The following is a 24,254-nucleotide window of genomic DNA, read 5'->3' on the forward strand; positions in this document are numbered from 1 at the left end:
CAAAAAAAAACACACATGCATATGTCATGAGATGACTGAAAATTAAATGAATTCATTAGAACTAGGGTATAATGTTTAAATAAAGCCTAGTGTGTTCAAGCGTTTGAATTTACGTGAGTTCAGTTGGTTTTAACAAACTGCAGCAAGAAATGCAGCTGTCTGCTATGTGGCAATATCAATTCACTATAAATAAAGTTGAGGCCTTATCCAATAAACTGCCATAGACTAGGCTACTTATAACCAAGAGGCATTCCATCTCAAAACTTTGAAAAGTTCTTTAGCAACAATGATTGCTGAGTTAACTAAGACACGTAACGCCGGTTTTGTTAAATTAGAGCAGTAGGTTACAGAGAATACAGCTGTGTTGCTCCTGTTGGGTATTAGGGCAGCAGCAAACTTTCGAATCCAGCGAAACCCTTCGGTGATGTTTGAAGCTTCGGACATCACCAATCACGTGCTTATGCCAATTTGATACAAGCTCCAACACACTGCGTCGAAACAATTTGCCTCAGGGGAGTGATACAAGCTTCGGTGCCTCAGTGTCGAATGTCCCATCACTACAGAAAAGTCGAGACAGGACCAATCGTCAAAATTTTGGTGTTCACCACCACTCTAGTTCATCCAAAACAAACTGAGGTAAGATTATATTACCTTTAGTTTAACCCTTAGAACCCGATTGATGCAAATGCAAAGAAACACACCCTTTCTTTGTTATATTGCTCCGCAACTGTTCATCGATATAAAACCTTTATTGTGTGACAGAGCAGAAGTGGGGCTTTCCAACGAGACCACGCACTTGTCTGTACGTTAAAGTATGAAAATTTATTTGAAATAAATCATGAAATTAAATGAAATTGCATCATATTTACAGTCTATACTTCTCTGCGTTCACCTGCACACCCATTACTCTCGTTTGAATTACTCGCGAACCCGTGAACGCATAGATATGGCAGGCATATCAGATGAAAGAGGAGACACAGGGCTATCCACTGGTACCAAGTATGTCGATCTTTCTGGCTTATGAAAGCAACCAAGTACATCCTTCTGGGTTATAAAACAGACGAAGTGACAACAAAATAATAACTTCATATAGCTCGACTTACCTCACGCTTTTGTCTGTTTTTGTGGCAAAGCATGTTTATAATCAAACGCTATCGTGTGTTTCTCTATGGCAAAGAATGTTCATAATCCGGTTTTGAGATCCTGGCAAATTCCTAGCATCCGATTCAAGGCTCACATTGAATCACAATTTGTTCGACAAAGAAACACCTTTTTTGCCTTTACTTTGTTCATGGCAATGCAGTAAAAAGTTGTAGAGAAGAGTGCAGACACCAGGCACACACAGGCTAACACATAAACTCGGGTCAAGTCAGGTCAGATCAATTCGTTCACAGATATGGAGCGCAGAAAGGTCATTTTTAATCACTAAATAAAAAAATGGCATTTATTTCTGTAAGACGTACACCACATATGTCTGTAAATTGCTCAGCCCCAAAGAATCCCTCCACCATGGCAATGATATTGCCAGATTCAGGACAGTCTGTCCTACACACACATGAAATGCATGTAGAGCTACGAGCTTGCTGTGGTGAGATACATGTCAAAATATAATAATTTTTATAATACGGCTATAATCAGCTTTATAATCAGCTTTTGGGGCTGTCCAGGCAGGGAATGTGCTGTCATTTCAGCAAAAAACACAATAAATGTGGTAAATCATCAACATCCCAAACGCCCCTGCCCAACCTTCCCTACCCATCCAAGGCTATAAGGCTTGAGCCAACCACATGCGCCTATGTGTTATCAGAGGAGGAACATGTATATATGAAATCGCTACAGGTGTCATTCCACATGGCCCACAGGATTGAAGCTGCAACACGGGAGCAGAGCTCATGCCAGGAATGGCATTGACTGAGAAAGAGTCACATCTACACGCTTTCACGAGGCATGCCATGTTCGCTGTCATACATCAGCTGAAAATCTGGCACACCGAATTTTGAGGGGGCTGTCATGACGAAGGACATTTATATGGAGCCAGTTGCCGTGACCGTACTGCAGTTTAAGAAATTCAGGTTCATTATACACCCTGATGCTCCATGGCTGGGATGCTCTCCCGATGGAGTTGTGTTTGATACTTCTGAAAACCCACCATTCGGCCTGCTGGAAATTAAATGCCCCAACATCAAGAGCTACGTTGACTGTCCCTACCTGAAAATGTCTGGTGGCTCTTTGCAGCTTAGGAGGCAGCATTTTCTTATTATAAACCAGCTGCAAACTATTACAAAATGCTTTGTTCATCATTTGTAAAGCATTGTTCCTATGTTAATTCTCATAAATAAAGTATTTATACACACAGTTATGAATGGTTTGTTCATAGTAAATAAGCCTATATCTAAAATATGAATTATTGTTAATACTTAATAAATTATGGGTAACACTCCATAATAAGGTGCCATAATAGATAGTAAACTAGTAATTACCTAACCCTTTGTTAATATTTGTTAATTGTTACTAACATATCTATTTGGCACAAGTTAATAGTTTTTTAATCATTAATTAAATATTAGTTGCATAAAATCTGTATGTTAATGTTTTAGCAAATCTATTAACTAATATTGTATTAATATGTGTTAATAGTTAACTAAATGTCTTTTTGGCACTAATTAACAGTTATTTCTTGCATCATTTAAATGTTAAATGTTTATTTGCAATCTATATGTTAATAGAAAACTTAATGACTTATTATTATTTAACTAATTGTTATTAAACTGTGCTTCTGCCTATCCCAATATGAACCACTCTTCATAGGACCCTTACAATAGATAGAAATTCAAGAAAAAAACACGGAGCTATTAAGCTAAAAAATTAATATATGAAGAGTTCAGATGCAAAACCCTCTAAATCCGTCTGACCACTTTTCTTTTAAATGAGCATTTAACTTCAGGCTCCTATAGGTTTTTGCCTATAAATCAGTATTTCAGACCAGGAAGAGAGTGGTATTTAGTGGGTTTAGAAGTTAAATTATTTGATTAGCGTATACTATGTGTGGAGAGCATCCCCTCACCATCTTTATCTCATTTTTGACATAGGTGGCATTTAGAGGCTTTTGCATCTGAACCCTTCATATTAGTAGTATATAGCTATCAGTGTGGAGCCCCTTATAATAAAGTTGGTTAAAGGAACCGTATGTAAGAAATGTAATTCAATTAATCATAAAATGGCCCTGATTTGTCACTAGACATTAGGAAATCATGCTAATTTCAAATACTTATATCACTGACAACAGTAGTCTGGCCAGGATATAGTCATTTAAAAAAGTGAAGTTGAAGCCCTCAACTGATGTTGATGTTTACATTTTTGTGTTTTAGCCTGATCCGCCACCCTCCACCTATCTAGTAATCACAAAGTCAGTAGTGTTTCGGCATATGGGTTGCCAGCTCTGCTCTAGTTTCCACATCTGCGGTGTACACCGCTCTACAGTATTTTGAAAGTGATTGTAGTACCAGTTTTGGCCAAAATCCTACATACGGTTCCTTTAAGCATAATTAATATATTAGTAATATATAACTATCAGTGTGGGGGACCCTTATAATAAAGTTGGTTAAGCTTTATTAATATATTAGTAATATATAACTAGTCAGACGGTGAAGGGACTGAGACCAAAACTGGCTTATCACATTTATTCCTTTAGGAAAAGTTAAAACAAAACAACAAGTAGTTGAATGGGCTATATTACATGCATCATTCCTATACCATCACTGTCAGCCCTACTAGCAAGGGAGACATGCGACATGGAATGTTCAGGTGCACAGAACGACAGTTTATTAATATTCTGATACTCACTAAACACTCACAGACGTAGACCATAGGTAATGCATAAACATAATGCTAAACTAAATGTACATTCATTTCCTGCTAGACTGAATTGCACTTTCCATGCACACTAAGCTAAACTACACTGAATGCATGGAAAGTTGCTAGCGGAGTTTACAGCTCGTCACGTTAGACTCAGTGTGTATGAACTCGTGGTCATAATGAAAACATTAATAAACGTTCTCTAAGTTGCTAGAATTGCACCCAAATCTTAACAATACATGTAAAGTAACATAATACAGGTGGTATATCAAAGTTTTCAACTTAAACAACATTTTACAGTTTCAACAAAGTGGGGAGAGCTTTATACAGTCAACCTACGCAATGCAAAGAATACCGCTTCTGATCGGCTATGGCAACAATACAAGGACAAAACGCAGCAGAGCTGCAGTATAGCGTTTCTCCAAAGGGGGCTCCAAAACACCAATCTCAATAAAGCTGCTTAATTACGGCGAAAATCACATACAAACACTAAACTACATTTCTAACTCTGTTACACCCCCCTCCCCTGAATTTCACCAAATTCAAGCAGCAACCAAATAGTACTTCCAAAGGCAAAGAGTACACTACTTTCAAACACTAGACAGAGAGTCACCAATTACAGGACAGCCAACCACAGAGGTATCCAATAAGGATGAAGTGGAAGAAGAGGAGCGCAAACTCTCACACAACCAACCACTGGCAGTAGGGTGCCTTATACACCCCACAAGACCATAAAGCCATAAACCATAAATTCCATAAATTATCCACAAAGCTAATCAGAAAAGCTAGATAAATAATAATATGTCATTAACTAAACAACTAATATTTAATTAATGATGAAAAAACTATTAACTTGTACCAAATAGATATTTTATTAACAATTAACAAATATTAACAAAGGGTTAGGTAATTACTGGTTTGCTATTTATTATGGCACCTTATTTTGGAGTGTTACCAAATGATGCAATATAGTCATGCACTAATGATTAGTTAGGGTGAGGATACATATTGTATAAACCACTTCCTAATACAATAATTCATGATTAACTCAGGGGTTACAAGTGGTTAGTTAATGATATTTTGTGAGCTTATCTAAAGTGAGGACTTTCTATGCCTTGCAACACATTTTCAAATGAGTTGTAAAGATTACATTCACATTCATTCATTTAGCAGACAAGCGACGTACACATGTCAATTAAATTGAAGGCCATAACAGTGAAAGCCGGGAATCAAACCCCCAACTTTTCAGGCTTACTGCATGCTAGTCCAGCTCCTTATCCAGCTCCTTATCCACTACACTACCCAGACAGAAACCCCTACAACTATGCAAGAGTTTCTGTTTTCTTCTACACACTGTTATTAAACATCTGTAAACTATTATTAAATGCTGTATTCTTCATTTGTAAAGCATTATTCCTACATTAATTCTCATCTGTAAATCATGTTAACACACAGTTAAAATGGTTTGTCCATAGTAAACACGCATATCTATATTATATTTTTGAATTGACTGTTGTAATACCACTGGGCAGAGGTAGTGTAGTGGATAGGGAGCCGGGTTAACATGCAGTAACCCATAAAGTTGGGGGTTCAAACCCTAGTGTCCACCAATGTGGCCTTGCCCTTTAATTTCATTGACATGTGTAAGTCGCTTTGGGTGAAAGTGTCGGCTAAATGAATAAATGCAAGTGTAAACTTTATAACTCATTTGTAAATGTGTTGCAAGGCATAAAATGTCCTCACTTTAGATGAGCTCACAAAATATCATTAACTAACCACTTGTAACTCCTGAGTTAATTATTAATTACAGTATTAGGAAGTGGTTTATAAAATATGTATCCTCACCCTAGCTAATCATTAGTGCATGTGTACTGTTAAATAATGGAAATATTACTTAATCAAAAACATATTATTGCATTTATTAAGTATTAACAATAATGTATAAACATATTTAAGATATAGGCTTATTAACTATGAACAAACTATTCATAACTGTGAACAAATGCTTTACTGATGATAAATTAGAAATTACTACAGTGGGCAGTGCTTCGACTTGTCCAGCTTCACTCGCGGTCCGCGCGTGGGACCACGCGGTACACGCGACTTCAATTTGTATTTTCCCAATGAGACGCTGCAACAACCCAAACAACCGGTAGATGGCTCAAGTGAGCAGGGTGTCTCGTAAAAAGAAATGGAGCCTGGAAAACCCTACACAGACTTCACTACAGACTTTAGCAGACTGGTTTAGAAATAATTTAATAGCCAGAAATATGCCTGCCCTGCCCTAATAAAGAAATATTTGCGAGTGAATCCCGTTTGCAGCCGTAGAAAAAACGCAGGACAAATTAAACATTCTGGTTTTCTCCGAGTGCAACGATGATAGACAGACATCATTTGGACAAAATATAGAGCATATTAACCTCCGTTGCTCAGCCAAATGCCTTCCTGTTACGTCCTGTTATTACGGAGTAAATCAATCTTTCCCGTGAGCTTGCATGCTACCAGTCCTTCCTTTTCAAATGTGTTGCGCCTGTTTGCACAATTTCACAAACAATCATATGTGATTAATAATATGACAAATAATCCCTGTGCACGGGGACCGAAACAATGCATGCCAACTTTTTCCGTGTTTCTCACGTATTTTAACTTCCCCCCGCTGTCTTGCCGTTTTAATGTTTTCCCGTAGAATATCCCATATTTTCATACTCTCATAACAGCCTGCCATCGGGCCTGTCTCTGTGTTGCCCTGTTGCTACCCCTTGCCCTTCCAACGAAACAGATGTCTTCAAATCATTGTTTTCCTTGCTTGAAGGCGAACTTAGAGTGATGTTAACCTATTTAAGTTTACCGGCGTGATTGTCGTGAGAGCACGATTCATTGGCGCTTGCATGTTCGGCCTTATGTCTACGTGCGCACCTGAGGCTACTCAGCTACTAGAGAAAGAATTTCCCCTGTTTGTATGTTCACTCCAAGTTGGCCTACCATAACTTACCAACTCTGCACTGTAGACCCTAACTGGCTATTTATATTTTTCTGTGAAATAAGCAAATGTATTTGTTCAACTTTATGAAGCAGAATTACGCACTAGGCTACTTGGAACATAACACATTTGACAAAGGACAGATGTATGTTATAGTGACAAAATATTAACTTTCAGTATTTTACGATGTCTTTGTCATGGGGAAGTTTTTTTGCCCCATGCATTTATTCTAGGCTACTGTCAGTGACTGCCGTGAGAGAAGCGGGTTCTGTGTTTCGTTCATGTCAGTGACTGATGCGAGAGAAGCGGGGTCTGTGTTGCGTTGCGTTAAAATTTATTTTCAATTGGGCATGCCGTGCCGTGTTGTCCACAGCTCAGTTCTGACAAAGCCGAATTTACTCCCTTTGAAACAATGAGTGTGCACGTTTGTATGGTTATATTGCTTGACAGGGGGGATCCCAAGCAGCTTTCAGCCATAAGGCTACTTTGAGAACATTTCCTAATTCACCCGACACTAATATTCAAAATGTTGAAAACTATTTCGGCATAGCCTATTAACTGACCACCCGATTCACGTTGACTGGGGGGCAGGGGGGTCATCAGACATTTGTGCCCAGTTAATCCGGCCCTGCCCCCAACAAATCACACCTTCTCACCAGCTGTGACAGCTTAAAAGAAGTCAAGAGGACTCCTAACTCGCATACCTATTCACAAACTGGTTTTGTGGCATTTCGCCTGTTTTGAAATCCTATGCGGCTACAGGAGCTTCCAGTCGTGAGGAAGCAATTTTGCATTGTAGGCATAACTAACATGCAATAACGCCACCAACAACATTGTGGCGGATCTGTTATTTAACCTACTTACTGTAGGCTGCGCAAACCACAGGCCTTAATTTTGGGCAAGCCTGCATTCGAGGCAGGCATTCTGTTGAAGAATTTTATATAAAGCTAACAGTAATCCTCCTGCCCCCTATACCACAGCTGTGGATAGTGTGGAATGCAAGTAATAACACAATCCAATGTGTGTCTCAATTGTCCCCCGCTGACCATCTCACACATTTCTCTAGATTTTGCAACGACCTTACATGACACAATGCCATAAAATGCCAGTGTTTAGGACACCGAATAATGTTTGTAATGATACCAGTTAGGCCTACGTTCAACAGTAACATAAGTGTAATGAGCTATTCATTGTCGAAGGTGCATGGTGAAGTGAAATTCTTACTTTGGAAAACAAACATTTGCCGATATCATTGGTTAGTAGTTATGTCTACTTGTTTATTTTTTACGTAGCCTACAATGGCCAGTTCAGACAAAGCCGAAATTACTCATTTTGAAACATTTGTATGGTTATATTGCTTGACTTAAATCCCAGAGAGTAGGCTAAGCTACCGCACCCCACAGTGATGGGCCTAGCGGTCTTACGTGTTCAGTGTGGGGTATAAACAAGCTGAGAATTTAGCGGTGTCACGTCTGCCTGTCACAGACGTGGGGAGCTGAAGTTTGGGATACAGTTACTACAGTAACAGTATTTTATTTTACTTCTTATGGAATATATTTTTTTTCACTTTTATAAAGGCTTTGTTTGAATGCTGTTGGAACAAATAGTAGTTGATTATAAAGGCAACTTTCTGTTGCAATATTCTGTGTGTTCTGGACTGCAGGTAACTTGTTAAGCCAGTGGTCCTCAAACTTTTTCTTTCATTCCCCACTTTGATCAAGGAGGCATTGACTGATGATAGTGGAGATAACGTGTTATCCCGAGGCCTTTGCAAGTCAGCATCTCCGACGGTAATCTACCCTATTAAAAATATAAGTTTTCGATGTCCCAAACGGAGAGCCATACTTTATTGTTTTAACAATCTCTATGCTACTCACCAAAATGTAGGCATAGGAACATGATGAAGTATCCAACTGTCGTGTGTTAAATTATTGTGATTACGAGCCAGTGGTTTTCAAACATTATGCGTGTCTCGGACATCTATGCAACAGACTCGTAGATATCGTCCTCGCATTCGCAAAATGAGGACATACAGACTGCTCAGATAACAGGTGTACCTCCAGTTATGCACGGTTTTAGTCAAGTCATTTAAATGTGCTGGTGAAACAGTTGTGTACTCTGGGCACAGTTCTGGGCACAGTTCTTCCAGAGCTTCGTGCCAAGTAATAAGCGTTGAGTCGAGATGTTTGTGTGAATGAAACGAAGCGTATAGGCCATAGTGTGACATGCGTAAACCAATGGTGTAGAGATGACGCCACAGACTTTTATTTAAGAGAGCCTACGTTTGTATGTAGGCAATTTATATTCACAATACTTAGGCCTACTAAAATAAATAGTATTTTATTTGTGTTTTTTGTTTAGAGTAAATAAAAAAAACGGTCGGTGTAAACGCAAGTTTACAACCGGCAAGTCGGTCGGACTAAAAAGGGAATAAATATTTAGGTCGGTTCTAAATTGACAGGGTCGGTCGGGTTACGGCAAACGAAAATATTTTTAAGGATGGCCTGGCAGTGTTTTTTTGCACGTCTGCAGAAGTCAGCCAAATATGAATGTAATTCTGCGGCATAAAGCAGATGTATTTGTTTATTGTACAGAAAAATAAAAATGACATGTCAAGCAGTTAATTGACTACATTGCAGTCAAGAAGTAGGGCAAATTAATTTACGAAACCAAAACGTGGGTCATAGTTGTCTAAGCCTCTATTGCGTAGCCTGTTAAAAACGTCGCCAGATAGTATTAAATCGGCAACAACATTGTTTTCTGCAGAAGCCTACCCAAGGCTACAGATTAATTCTGAACAGTTATTTATCTACTGGCTCAATTATCACACCACTGTTTTGATTTGCGTAGCTGCGTTACCCCCAACACTGACAATAATGTAGACAGCAAATTTCGATTTCGATTTTCGTTACCACCGTGTAGTCAAGCCTTAACCCTTACAAGCCCGACCGTTCTAATTTCGTTAAAATTTTAACGATGACCAATCATTTAATATCTCAGCTGTCCAATGACTTTATGATTTTATTTCTGAAATCTTCCCCGTAATGCTGACAACATAAGCTTCAATTTGATATGATTGGTTAAGAGATTTATGGCGCGAAATGTTTTGGATACTTGAAGATCAGTCGTGAAAAAAACCTTTTCACTTCTGTCGTATATATTGATATGGACAGACAGATGCCACCTGCACTTCGTTGGAGTTTACCTCGACTGGAAACCACACAGCTGGATAAACTGAGGTAATATATGTTTTTACATTGGTTGTAGTTATGGTTAATCTTAATTTGTAGTCCTAAAATCATGTTATTTGACAGAAATATGCTTTCTCATCAACGTCAACATTATGGCATAGCGGGGGCTAAGTGCATGGTCATGTAACTTTAGCTAGCTGCATTACTCTGAACTTCTTGCAGTACTCTCGTTTGCTTTTGATGTCAGTTATTTTCATTTGACAATTTCATTTAAAAACCTGTTAGTATATAACCTGTAAGTAAGTTTGTTTTCTAGTACCAATTTGCTTGTTAGGTAAGCATTATTGGCAAGTCAGTATAACGTTAGCACATCAAAGCTGGATAAATCAATGGGCGCTGCGTTTGTTTGCGTCGGTTCTACATGAAATAAGTTGAGCGATATTTATTCTCCTCTCAATATGTAGTTGTAGAAAACAAGATGTGAAATCACATATTCTGTCAGAAATGTAGTGCTAATTAACTTATTGCCTGTCCTCGAGTTGTTACCTCGCTAGGCAGTTTCTAGTGAACTGATTTAGCTTGCTAACTTATAAATGACAAACATCAGACGGTGCTTGTCTCAACATTTTCTAAAATGACATGACTTGATAGCTTTTCTAGTCCTCAATATGTAGTTATAGAAAACATGATGTGAAATCACATATTATGTCAGAAATGTTATTATTGCATTTTCAGCAGTTAGTTACTAGTGTAGGTGAAATGTAATCTGTCTTTATCTTGATGCCAGCCAGGCAATCAGGCAGCTAAACCCATGTGTAATAAAATGACTTTTCATACTTCTGAATATTTTTGAGTTACTCAGAATGCTTCAATAGTTTCAAGGCTACCTCTTCTGGTGTATGTATGTGCACACACACATACATCTGTAGTTTTGATTTTATTTTGTAAATTAATAAAGGTATTACATTTGTATGATTTTACTGTTGTTTCAGATGGACGATAAAAGACCTACACAGACCTCGTTGCAGGCCTGAAGAGGTAGCTGACTGCTGATGAGCTTGTGCTCACAATGTTGAAGACCATGTGAGGATGGAGGAAGAAGGTATAGATTTAGGTGGCGTGCATAGGGTGGTGTAGACTGCCACTAAAACACTGTGAAATAGACTTATGTTGTTTTTTATATGTTGTTGTCCCAGGCATATGTGCATATGCGACGGCCTACTAAGCACAACCTCCAACCCGGACTTTCACAGTTTTCTAGGATTGATCATTGACATGGGGCTTCACTTCCCTCCCTAATATCCATTGCTACTGGGGAACCAAGTCTCTGAAGGGATCAGGGAGCGTTGACCAAATGATAAATACATATTGTGTACACTTTTTCTCCATTGACATTGCCGTTGTCAGTAGTTTCTTATTATTTCAAGTTTGGCAATGCAGAATCTGGTGTTGAACCTAGGTTTGGTAGCTACAGCCAGAAAGACTTCACAACAGCTGGCAAGCATTTCCGTCAAAATTTCAGCCTCGCCTTCAGCTGCTCCAACTTCTAATCTGTCGTCTTTTCATCAAGTACATATTCCTGTACAGCAGGAGCCAAAGAAAATGGTTGGCTTTGTTATAAAAAAAAAAATACATAATAACACTAGTAGCTTGTATGGCCTGGAGTTTAGCGGTAGGTGACTTTGTTTTTTTGGTAAACAAATTTGTCAGATTTGGCATTCTACAGGAGGGGATGCGTTTCGTTATGAGTCATAGGTCTTCTGTGTTCCCTTCAGGATCCCCACCCCACCTTTCCCTATCCTCCTCTTTGTGTGTGTGTGTGTGTGTGTATAAATGTGTTTATTCTCAACAGGCTTGTTCTATGTAATCCACTTTCAAATGTTTAGAACACATTGATTTTTGAGTGATGTTGAAGTTGATTGTATTCCTAGCTTTTCATAAGTAATAATACATTTTATAGATATAATTTTCATATTATACTGATTTATATAAGGAAGTTGTATCTGTTGAATCAAATGTATTTTATTTCTCTATTCGAAATGATCTTCAATAACTATACAGTATACTTACTTCCCGTATTACTGGTAAGGTACATGTTTTTTTTTTATATATCATTATTATTGACTGTAGCATTTGCTTATATACAAATAAATGGTTTATTCGTATGGACCAAATAAATCTAAACCATTGTGTCTGACTTCATTATTAGTTTCATTATAGTTTTTGGTGAGAAAGAGAATGTGAATTCTTTCAACATTCTAAATCCCGTTTCCTGCATTTTTTAACACTGACCACTAAATTTATCATAACTTTTGAAAGGTTAATGATATTCCAATTCAGTCTTTTTTGTTAAATAGCCCACAACTTGCTGAACATGTCATACACTCTATATTTTTCTCTATCTTGTATAGAAATATGATGAAAATTATTTTTTATGTGAATGAAATGAAATTTTAACGAATTTCGGTACACATCTGGAGAGGATTTTCAAAGACTGTTCATTACTATATCAACATTACCATAGGTATTTTACACCATTTGATAGAACTGATCCTTCTGATTACAATGGTATGTATATCCCATTGATGGTATGTAATATACTCAAGAAATAATTTTTTTTGTGTATGGAGGTCATCCAGCACCAAAAATGGAACGTTCGGCACGGGCACGAAAGGGTTAAGACATACCCAAGTAGCCTAAATCGAGGTAATGTTTAATTATGCATGATTTATTTTGTTATTGAATTCGTAGGCTGGGATTACTCTCGGCAAGTCTCCTGCTTTTTTAGAACGATGTACAGTGGCAGAGCGACGCACAGTGGCTGAAAGTGGTACTAAAGCTTCACGCAGCTTCACGCCTCGTAATGCGCGACTGAAGTGGTCATTTGAAAGCGATGCCCACTGTAATGATGAACAAACCATTAACTAATAAGTAACAAAGGCTTAACAAATGATTAATTGTGTGTAGCTATTATGAAGTGTTACCGATCTTTTTTTTACCACTACCTACTGAAGTGTTTGTGTGTTTAAGTCATTCCAGATTTCAGATGTTGCTTCATTTAAGTGTTAGTGTGGCCACATACCACTGGTGGTCCATTCAATTACATTGAAATTATTATACAGTTTTAAATTTATGGTATTATTCTATTGTATTGTTCTTATTTAAACAATATTTACATATATACACTCATATGTGTATGTGTGTGTTTACCTATAGATAGGTATATATAATACATATACTGTACCTATTTATCTACCTACCTACCTACCTACCTACCTACCTACCTACCTACCTACCTATCTATCTATCTATCTATCTATCTATCTATCTATCTATCTATCTATCTATATTATATTATATTACAATACACATGTATATACATATCTTTAAACAGCATTATATTTATCTGGCCTGGGGATAAAAACTTCTCCTGAGTCTCTCAGTTCTGGCTTTGTGACTACATAGGCGTCTTCTTGATTTCAGCGGTAGGAATAATCCATTGTTAGGATGAGAAGAGTCCTTCACAATCTTTTGGGCTCTTAGGAGTACTCTTCTGGAATAGATCTTGTAGAGCAGGGAGTTGAGTTCTTATAGTACGTTCAGCTGAGCGCACTACTCTCTGCAGAGTACTACTAACATTATAACATTATACCTATATTTAGATTCCTATAGTTTTTTTGTGTTATGTATTATGAAATTATAATAAGACATGTGTATAAGTAAAAACTGTCTTAGTCTTGACTGTTGATCAGAGAACAGATAATGAAATCCATAATATTTACAAAAGTATATGTACAATATTTATAGGTGACAAACCTTAGCACATTATCAAGAATTAGAGTTTTTACACTCAATGGCTCCATGCCTTGACAAGTGGTCCACATTGGTAGTTCACAAGCAAACATGCCACTGTGAACAGTTGGTTTATGCTACAAGAAATGGACAAGGGGATGATTGTGTCAAACAGCTTATGTTCCTTAAAGGAGAAGTTGTGAGCAGTTGGTGTGATATTGACCTAAAGTGTGTTGAAACATGATACCGAGTGTGAACTTTTGTCTCATCTCGGCTCATCTTTTGGCTCATCTCGGCTTGTCCACTGCACTCCGAAATCTGGCGCTAGTTAGCCGATGCTACCAACAGGTTTTCAATGGGGGTGCCTTGGACATCGGTCTAGCCATGCAAATAAATCACTATTTTACACCATTTACGAGGCTCAAAGTAGCTCCACACTTAATTGGTAGACTTCCGAGGGCCCTGACATTTAAAACGAGACATTGAGAACTTTGAAAAAGCACTGGTAGTTTATTTACAAGACGATTTATACAGACAGTACCTTCAGGAAGTTTACCGTTCGCCGCCATCTTGAATTTAGTCACGATAAGTCGCTTAGCAGCAACTGGAATCCATGCATTTCCACGGAATTATTTTTGGAATCTGATCTCATACCTGTTCATTTGTACTCATCGCTCGACTTATCGTGACTAAATTCAAGATGGCGGCGGATATATTTATCCGAGTCAGGATCAGGGGTCAGCGGTCTCTCTCGACATTCCCAAACACTCAACCTCGGCGGCTGCTCCTGGTAATGATTCCACTCAAAAAGTGTAGGGAAAACACCTTTTTTCAGACGTTTCAGACGAGTCCCTTCCATAAAGTCATCAAGTCTAAAATGAACGCTACACAGCTTTGTATTTTTGTTGACTTGGAAGTCATCTCTCCTGATCTGAACGATCCACTTTTTTCTGAGATCCTCTTCTACTGGAAATGAATGGAAACTCACAGTCGAGTTGTATCTTGCCGACACAACGCACAATGGCACACAACAATGTTCTGATCTAGGTCGCATTAGCTTTTAATTTCGGAAAACCTTTTTCTCCATGGTCAAGCTGCCAAAAACTAGAGACAACAACTAGACAACTAGAAATGTTTGTCGCTGTTAAAGGGAAACTTGGCAATTATTTCAACGTAATAAACCCGTTTAGAAATCATTTGGATGGTTAAATGACCTGTTCCGGTGAAAATGGTGACTTTCCCCGCTGCGCCTAGCGTCCTCAGGCGGAAAACCAACCTTGCAACATTGAGACTACCGTCCCGGAAAGAGAAGTGAGAAACAAGAAACTAGTTTTAAATCGTGTTTCTTACCTTGTAACATCCACATAGTTCTGCCAAACTTATGCTAACCGTTCGCTAGCTTGTAAACAAATCCATGTGCTTTATCGTTACCTTTTCTCACAGTTTGAAATAGCATAATGCACAATTTCTCCAGCAGAGGGGGAAATCCTGCCAAGTTTCCCTTTAAGTTTCACGCCATACACAAGGTGGCTTGCTTGATCAAACCCAGTAATAGTAAAAGTAAAAAAGCAGGGGAGCTTAAGGATGTCTTCACAGACATCTTTAACACTTCCCTGAAGCAAGCCATCGTCCAATCATGTTTCAAAGCTGCCACCATCATACCTGTGCCGAAGAAAACTGCTCCATCCTGCTTCAATGACTACCGCCCTGTGGCACTGACACCCATCATCATGAAGTGCTTTGAGCGGCTTGTCATGTCACATATCAAAGCCATTCTCCCCCCCACCCTGGACCCCTTCCAGTTTGCATACCGAGCCAAGCGGTCTACAGAGGATGCAATCTGCTCTGCCCTCCACCCAGCCCTCACCCACCTGGAAAAAAGAGACTCATATGTGAGATCGCTGTTTATAGACTTCAGTTCTGCATTCAACACCATAATACCACAACAACTCATCTGCAAACTTGACAAACTGGGACTCAGTACCTACCTCTGCAACTGGCTACTGGACTTCCTCTGTCAGAGGCCCCAAGTAGTACGTGTTGGCAACAATACCTCAAGCAGCATCACACTGAGCACAGGGGCCCCCCAAGGCTGCGTGCTCAGTCCGCTGCTCTTCACCCTGCTGACGCATGACTGCACTGCAACCTACAGCAACAATCACATAGTGAAATTTGCTGACGACACAACTCTGGTGGGTCTCATCACTAAGGGCGACGAGACTCAATACAGGTTGGAGGTCGACCATCTGACCACGTGGTGCAGGGACAACAACCTCCTGCTGAACGTCAGCAAGACCAAAGAGATTGTTGTTGACTTCCGGAGAGGTCACACCCAACACCTGCCACTGACCATCGACGGTGCTGTGGTGGAGAGAGCGAGCAGCACCAAATTCCTGGGGGTGCACATCAGTGAAGACCTCTCCTGGACCACCAACATTGCATCACTGGCGAAGAGAGCTCAGCGCCGCCTGTACTTCCTGCGGAAACTCAGGCGAGCAAGTGCTCCACCAGCCATCATGACCACATTCTACCGAGGCACCATTGAGAGCATCCTCTCCAGCTGTATCGCTGTGTGGGGCGGAAGCTGCACTGAATACAACAGGAAAGCCCTGCAGCGCATAGTGAACACAGCTGGAAGGATTATTGGTGCTTCACTCCCCTCCCTGAAGGACATTTACACCACCCACCTCACCCGCAAGGCGACCAAAATTGTGAGTGATGCAAGTCACCCCGCTCACAATCTGTTTGATCTACTGCCCTCTGGGAAGAGGTACAGAAGCCTGCGCTCCCGCACTACCAGACTCACCAACAGCTTCATACACCAAGCTGTAAGGATGCTGAACTCTCTCCCTCCTCTCCCCCCTCCACCCTCAGCTACATAACATCCTGGACATTGGACCCAAAATGGCCGCCTGCACTACTCCACTTGCACACTTGCACACTTGTACACTTGTACACTTTACAACTTGGTGTTGTTGTCCTGAAAACACAACACTTCTGCTGCTCTTACATAACTTGTACCACTATGCCACTTTCTTTCTTACTTAGGTCAAACAGAACTACCCAAGCCTTTTATTGGCCTGACTTTGCACTAGTATTTTATTGACTGTCTATGCACAATTTCAACCAAATTTTGCTGCTCTTATTTTTTCATTATTATATGTGCCCTCTTATTTACTTATTTACTTACTTTTTTGTTTACTTGAATGTTATGTTTGTCTGTGGACCTAAATTGGTAATATATGTCTTGTCTTCACCGTGGGAGTGAGAAACGTAATTTCGATCTCTTTGTACGTCTGGAACATGTGAAGAAATTGACAATAAAGCTGACTTTGACTTTGAATATGTATACTTAAGAAGAACAATAGTGAGCTTGCTTGATCAAACCCACTAATAAGTGTTCAAAAGGATAAAAAAAACACAAGAAAGCCCAAAGGCTTGTTTCCATAGTGGTCCTTTAGATGGAAGGGAATTAACAACACATGGACTAAAACATTGAGGAAAAAGGGGAAAGGGGTCAACTAATAATCAAAACAAACAAATACAAAAAAAAAAGAAAAAGACTACAGTATTCTTAGTATTTCCAAGAGTTTGATAACCATTTTTCTATTGAAGATTTAAAATGAAAGTAGGAGGAGCTCAACGGTTTAAGATTGGAAGGTAATCCATTCCAAAAGACAGCTGCTGAGTATAGAAAAGAGTACTTTTTTACTATGATGGAGTTTAAGGATCACTCTGATCAGATTATTTTGACAGATCTGTAGCTTGTCTTTGAGGCCTTTAGTAGTGCCAGTGTACCAAGATGTACAGGCAGAGTCAAGATGCCATTGAACAAGAGCATCAGCCAGGATTTTCAAGGTGTTACTGTCTAAGAGGCTGGATATTATAGCCAGGAACTTAGTTCTTTGGCTTACCTTTGAGATAAATCTTTAGGCCATAAACTCCCCTTGATCTCTGGATCCAAAAAGAATCAACTCTGTTTTATCAAGGTGGAGAGATTGTTATCTGTTAACCAAGCACTGAGGTTAAGGAGTTCTAAACTAAGCAGCCTTTTTATCTCTGATTTCTCTTTATGGGAGACTAGAAAAGCGGAGTCATCTGCAAAAAACAACAGCAAAAAAATGACTTCCAGCAGCATTAAACTCTTACCAAATCATTTCAGAAGTGTAGCAATCTTGTAAACGAAGGTTTTAAATGCAGTTGTTTAATCAATTTAAAAGAAATACATGTCCATGCTGGATTAGTGATTGTATTTGAGTGCCGTGTTTTACAGACCTGCAGAGCAAATCCCAAATTTGCTGAAAGTTCGTATGGGTATTCCCAGGCTAGCTCCTTCAACAGTTTACATGTTGTCTTTGACTATTCTCAATTAAATATAGGTTTGACATGATTTTTAAATCACAGCATTCTTTTTTATTCACATTTTTACAAAGCATCCCAACTTTAGGTTGTACATGCCTGGTAAGAAAAATAATGGACATTTAACTAGTCTTCTCTACCCTTCCTAAATGTTTCATCAGATTTGTTTCACGTTTGGTGTAAGAACTAAACCCCTTCCACCCCTGAACCGTAGGTACTTGGGCCCGTCATCTCCGCTTGTGGCTATATTTGTTCTTTCATCTTTATTCCTTGGATTGGTTTGGCCATGTGAAAGTGGCGAATGGACAGCTTAAATTTTACTCTTCTTAGAAATCTCTTATGCATAGCTGTCCAAACTATTAAGTATTATGCAAACACTGATCTAATTGTACTTAGTCACAGTATAACCATTTCAACATTACTAAACATAATTATTATTGCCTTACCTTTCAGCACAGTTGTCCTGGCAACGGAATACGGTCATCTTTTTATAGTCAAAAAACGACACTCCTTTTAGTGCCCTGTTCTGTGTGTCATCCATGTAGCAACCAATGTATTTAGCTGTGGGAAACATGAAACAATTCAAATTAGCATTGTGTGTGGGGCCACTAGAGATTACGCTAGAATTTTTTTAAGACAATCACATTTTTACAGAAAATTGGTCGGACATATGTTTGTGTTGCGATGACAGAAAAATCAATAGTGGACATCAGCTGGAGGTAAAACAGGGGGAAGCACATTTTCACGTCATCTAAAGGAGAAACTGCTGGATCAAATAAGGTAAAAACAAGTGTTTTTATGTTATTATTACTTGTTATTACTTCAAAAACGCTTTGCTGGTAATTAAACCGTGTGTGTATGACCGTAAAGAAATGCGTGTTCACTTCAGTTGATGAAAGCTGGTATTTCAGCATACCATAATCTTCAGTAAACTCTTTATTTTCAGTCATTCTTTGGGGATTACTATATAATCTATAATATGAACTATATAATCTAGTACTATATAATCCCCATAGGGCCAACAGTAAACCCAGAAATGTTAAGTACCCTAAAGTTTTATTGCAGAAATGTCATCTATAGCCTCCTGGGAACCAAGAAAAAAAAGTGTCCAACAATTTCTTTTTTTTGTGATTTCCTTTCTATTTAGGATTAAAAAAACATCTTACAATTTTTATTTTTTTACATTTATTTTTATTTTAAATTTTATAGCATGTCCCCTGTGGTGGACAAAAGGACCGTTTTAGTATGAAAAGGTAGCCATGAAAATAGACAAAAATGGACAAATTATGATTTTAGTGGTATTAAATTAAGGGTAAACTTAACCAAATATAAGGGAAAATGTTATTTATCCTTCTAGACTACTTTATGCAATTTGCATAATTAGCATAATAGGAATAATAACCCACATGGCCTGAGAACCCACAAGGTCAAGATGAGATGCGTGTGGATGGTACCTGCACTGCAAAAAATGAATTCTAACCAAGTGTTATTGATCTTATATTAAGATTAAAAGATCTATTTGGTATTGTTTTTAGTATGAAAAGACTTACCTAGCGCCCTCTCGAAAGATCATTTTGACTTAAATTAAAAAGACTTTAACTTATTTTAAGGAGTCTTATCAAGACAAATTTGCTCAACGCACTGGCAGACAAATTTGCTTGTTTTAGGACAAATTTGCTTAACGCACTGGCAGACAAATTTGCTTGTTTTCAAGATGCGATGTCTTAAAATAAGTCAATTTTTTTTTAAATTAAGTCAAATGATTTCACAAGAAAGCGCTAGGTAAGTCTCTTTATACTGAAAACAATACCAACTAGTTTTTTTATCTTGATATAAGATTAATAACACTTGGTTAGATTTTGTTAGATAAGCAGTTTTTGCAGTGTGTAACACAGGGAACACCCCTGGTGAGATGCAGGAGGAGCTAGGCCCGGAGCCAAACCACAGTGCCCAGAACCTTCGAGTGTATAGTAGTAAGTATATATACTCTTTTGATCCCGTGAGGGAAATTTGGCCTCTGCATTTATCCCAATCCGTGAATTAGTGAAACACACTCAGCACACAGTGAACACACAGTGAGGTGAAGCACACACTAATCCCGGCGCAGTGAGCTGCCTGCTACAACAGCGGCGCTCGGGGAGCAGTAAAGGGTTAGGTGCCTTGCTCAAGGGCACTTCAGCCGTTCCTACTGGTTAGGGTTCGAACAGGCAACCCTCTGGTTACAAGTCCGAAGTGCTAACCAGTAGGCCACGGCTGCCCCCCCATACTTACTTATACATTATCAGCCTAGCAGCTGAGAGATTCAGACTGGAGGAGAAGAAAGTAGTGAACCTCCCCTACACCATGAACAACAGGGCAAACAAGATCCACCAGCTTAGGCAAGAACTAAAGAGCCTGAGGAAGAGGTTCAAGGAGGCGAGGGAGGAGGAGAGGGATTCTCTAGCACAGGGCTATTCAATTAGTTTGTAATGGGGGCCAGTTCATGAAAAGCATCACAACTGAGGGGCCGGAGAAATGCGGCTTGAAATATGAGTAATCACATTACAGCTGTAGATACAATGAAGTACAACAGCAGCAATATGGGTGTACAAATGTTGTATTTTGTACATGCATAACAACATCTTTAACTGATTGTTGATGGCTAATATGGAATGAAATCTGTGATAAGATAACAGTAATGGAATCTAACTGCTAGGTTCAAGATTTCCAGTGAGAACAAACAGGATTCAAACACTGTTCAGGTGAATTAAATGTGTAATCAGTCGCATATGTAGCTCTTCTGATGTATAGGCCTACTTGTTACATTTGATATTCCCATCATTTAAATGAGATGACCGTGACCTCTAGATTTTTTTTAGCAGTGGGGGCAGGCCAGTCATAATAGCCTAATAATAATAATAACAACACGGGGGTCCGGGGGTGTTTGCCCCGGGTTTTTTTCTTTTCTGGTTGCTAATCACACTATTTTAACATGTTTTGAGAGGGACAGGCCCATCTTTTTTTCTGATGCACATCACATTACCCCATGCATTATACCAAATGTCACTGCTTGAATAAATTAAAAACATAGCCTACTGAACATGGGCATAGTTCACGATGACATTGAAAACGTTTAGCCTACTTGGTTTCTGACAGAAATTACATTTTGTGCCAACATATTGTAGAAACACAACCACAGCCTTTATTTGGTGAACGGAGGTGCAAATCATCTCCTTCACTTTCTTTGGTTATTATATAGTCTATGATTCACTTTAACCACAAAACGTTTTGCCGTCGCCACATTTACAAACGCAATTTACCTTCGTTAGGCTATCGGTGATACTTTTTGCTTCGAATCGCAATTGAGTGCGCATTTAATGTGACATGCCACATGATTTCCAAGAGGCCTTTAGACAGGCTCATTTCTGACTTCACTAGACTATTATTGCATTATGTTGTAAGACGTGAAGAAATGAAGGACAACGGCAATAGCCTAGGCTATGCACAAATTCATCATTCACTAAATGGACACAGAGAGACTCCAAGTTTTTCTTTCGCTATCGTTTCGAAAAAATAGCCAGGTTACTATATAGAAATACTTTGAAATTCCCTTTGAGTCGGATCTGCTCCACCTTTCCACCAAGTTTTGCAGAAATTGTGCCTGTGGTTTTTTTTTGCGATATTGTTGACAGAAACTATTTGTGTGGTGAAACCTGTTAAATATTAGTAGTTCATAAACTCCAACATAGTGCCAATTTAGGTTGAAACTAAACTTACGTTCAACTTACGTACAAATGTAATGGATTGTAATGTAGTCTAACTTGTGCAATGGGCTACGGTGCAGTGGCTGCAGGATTAAAGCGAGCGAGAGATGCAAGAGTGGAGAACAGCTCATGCGCTTGCTAGAGCTTACTTTTTTTTGGGCCGCCAATTGAAGAGCCCTGCTCTAGCAGAGCTGCGCAACATCCTCCGCAAAAAGCTTATAGTGGCAAAGGAGAAGGAGGAAAGAGAGGGCCAAGAACCGGGCTACCTTCATAGCGAATCCCTTCGGGTTCACAAAGCAGCTACAGTGGGTATCAATTAAGTTTGGACGGGTTCTTGCATGAATCACGCACCCCATTTTCTCGGCAGAAATGGCACAAACTGCAGTTGACCCAAACAACCACCAGGTGGCTCTTGGGAGTTCTGCCACTACTATTTTTGATGCGACTTGACTTACTGCTTCCATGACGCATCCAGTTTCCAAGTCAGTAGAACAATCAGAGACAGTTGAGCCATTACCAAACATATATGATAATACAATAGCATGAGTTTATATATCTTATCAGGGGGTCGATTTTGCAGGGACTTCAGCGAGTGTAGCCCCGAATGTATTTTGCAAAGTTGACTAACAAATATGAAACCATTATTCAGATCATGCATTGGAACTGTGAGAAGAGATTGACCTATTTATCAAATATAAAAGCAGGACACGGGTTTCCTCTCACTCTCCTTCATGCAGCCGATCTAACTTGAACGTTACCTTAGGCTACCATAATTTGAAATGTATAGGCTGCATAGAGTGCGCGATGCACGAGACAGAGAGACAGAGTCAGTAAGTTCCAGGGTTGGGCAGGTCATTGTTTGCATTTCCTATTTAGTATAAGAAAGTTATAAGGAAATCATAAAGGCAACAAGGCAGGGGCGCCGGAAAGAGTTTCAAAGTGCAGCCCAAAATCGCGTGCGCTGTATTTTCTCTTTCTTGCGCAAACAAAATGTGTGCAAATAGCCTGCGTAATTCTGCTTCATAAAGTTATGTGGTAATTTTACAGATAAATAGAAATAGCCTACTGTCATCCAGTTTATGGGGTAGGCCAACTTGGAGTGAACTTAAACACGGGAAATTCTTTCTCTAGTCGTAGCTGAGCAGAGTTGTGTGTAACATGTTATTAATCACGTTACAGTTCCTACAGTGTGCGAGCAAAGATATTCAGAATTCTGGGAGGGTGACAAGATTATTGGCAAAAGTGGCTAGTGAGAGAGTCAGATTTTTGGCTTCTGGTAGTAACTTGCTAATTAACTAAAGCAAGCCTTGAGTGATATCACAAATTTGAAAAGAAAAATATGAAGGCAACGAGTGACAGGTGAGGCTAAAGGTGGAGGGATAGTGTGTCCTGTTGCTGTAAAGCAGGGGTCCCCAACCTTTTATGTACCATGGACCGGTTTGATTCCTAAGTTTTTTCCACGGACCGGCGGCGGCAGGGGTAGGGGGTGGTTCCATGTTCCATATGTGTTGTGCATGCATTACTTGAAAAGAACTAGCTCCAGTTATGTATGAACAGTGAAGGTAACGATCTCTTAAACATGTGAAAAACGTGAACTTGAAGAAGTGAAAATGGAACAATATGAACTATGAATATTGAACAACTTGAAGCTACATCTATAGCCTACGTGTGAACATGCTTAACAAAATATGGGAACAAAACATGGGAACTAAACGTGCATTACGAATATAATCAGTGGGAGCCCTGCTTATGGAATGATGGAAGACAGTGACACCCTCAGTGTGTTTGAAATGTCCAGTCGATTGCGCAATTTGGTCTTAGTTGCAGTCATTGCCGAAAACCCGGCCTCGTGGTGGGAAATGGTAGCAACGTCTTCAGCGCTTTTACAGCTATCTTGGGATATTCTGCTTTGTTATTGATCCAAAAACCCGCCAGAGAGGTTTCCTTATAGACACTCTAAAGACCACCGTCATTTGCAATTTCGATCAACTGCTCTTCCTCCTGCGCTGACAAGTTAGGACTATTTGGGATATTGACTCATTGGTTTGCCGTGGATCTTTGGAGGATGGGAAGTAACGCTCAAACTCATTTGAAAGCGCAACAAGGTGATCGCGCACCAGCTGCGAGAGAAAGGGCCCTGCCTCAGTCTCTCCCAAAACCCCCACTACTGTTTGGAACATATCAAATACACACAAAAAATATATAAAAATAGACCTAGGCCTAATAATGGTTGGAATGGAAAATGCAAGTTATGTTTTAAAAACAAATGCTCCCGTTACCCCGCAGAAGTTTCAAAGTAGCCTACACCCAGCCTAAGCCTAGGCTACTTCAGAA

The 24,254-nt window shown here is 39.3% G+C and overlaps 1 protein-coding gene across 9 annotated transcripts in view; it reads right to left on the bottom strand.

Annotated features, from left to right (window-relative positions):
• LOC121715455 (WSC domain-containing protein 2-like) overlaps positions 1-24,254 on the bottom strand; it is a 189,310-nt gene that overhangs the window by 59,891 nt on the left and 105,165 nt on the right. For all 9 annotated transcript variants that reach the window (XM_042101216.1, XM_042101223.1, XM_042101221.1 and 6 more), the window contains one exon: positions 18,624-18,738. In XM_042101216.1, the coding sequence (XP_041957150.1) occupies positions 18,624-18,738 (115 nt within the window). The remainder of the gene's footprint in view (positions 1-18,623; positions 18,739-24,254) is intronic.

This window comes from Alosa sapidissima, chromosome 8, assembly GCF_018492685.1.
Source record: "Alosa sapidissima isolate fAloSap1 chromosome 8, fAloSap1.pri, whole genome shotgun sequence".
Lineage (NCBI taxonomy): Eukaryota > Metazoa > Chordata > Actinopteri > Clupeiformes > Clupeidae > Alosa > Alosa sapidissima.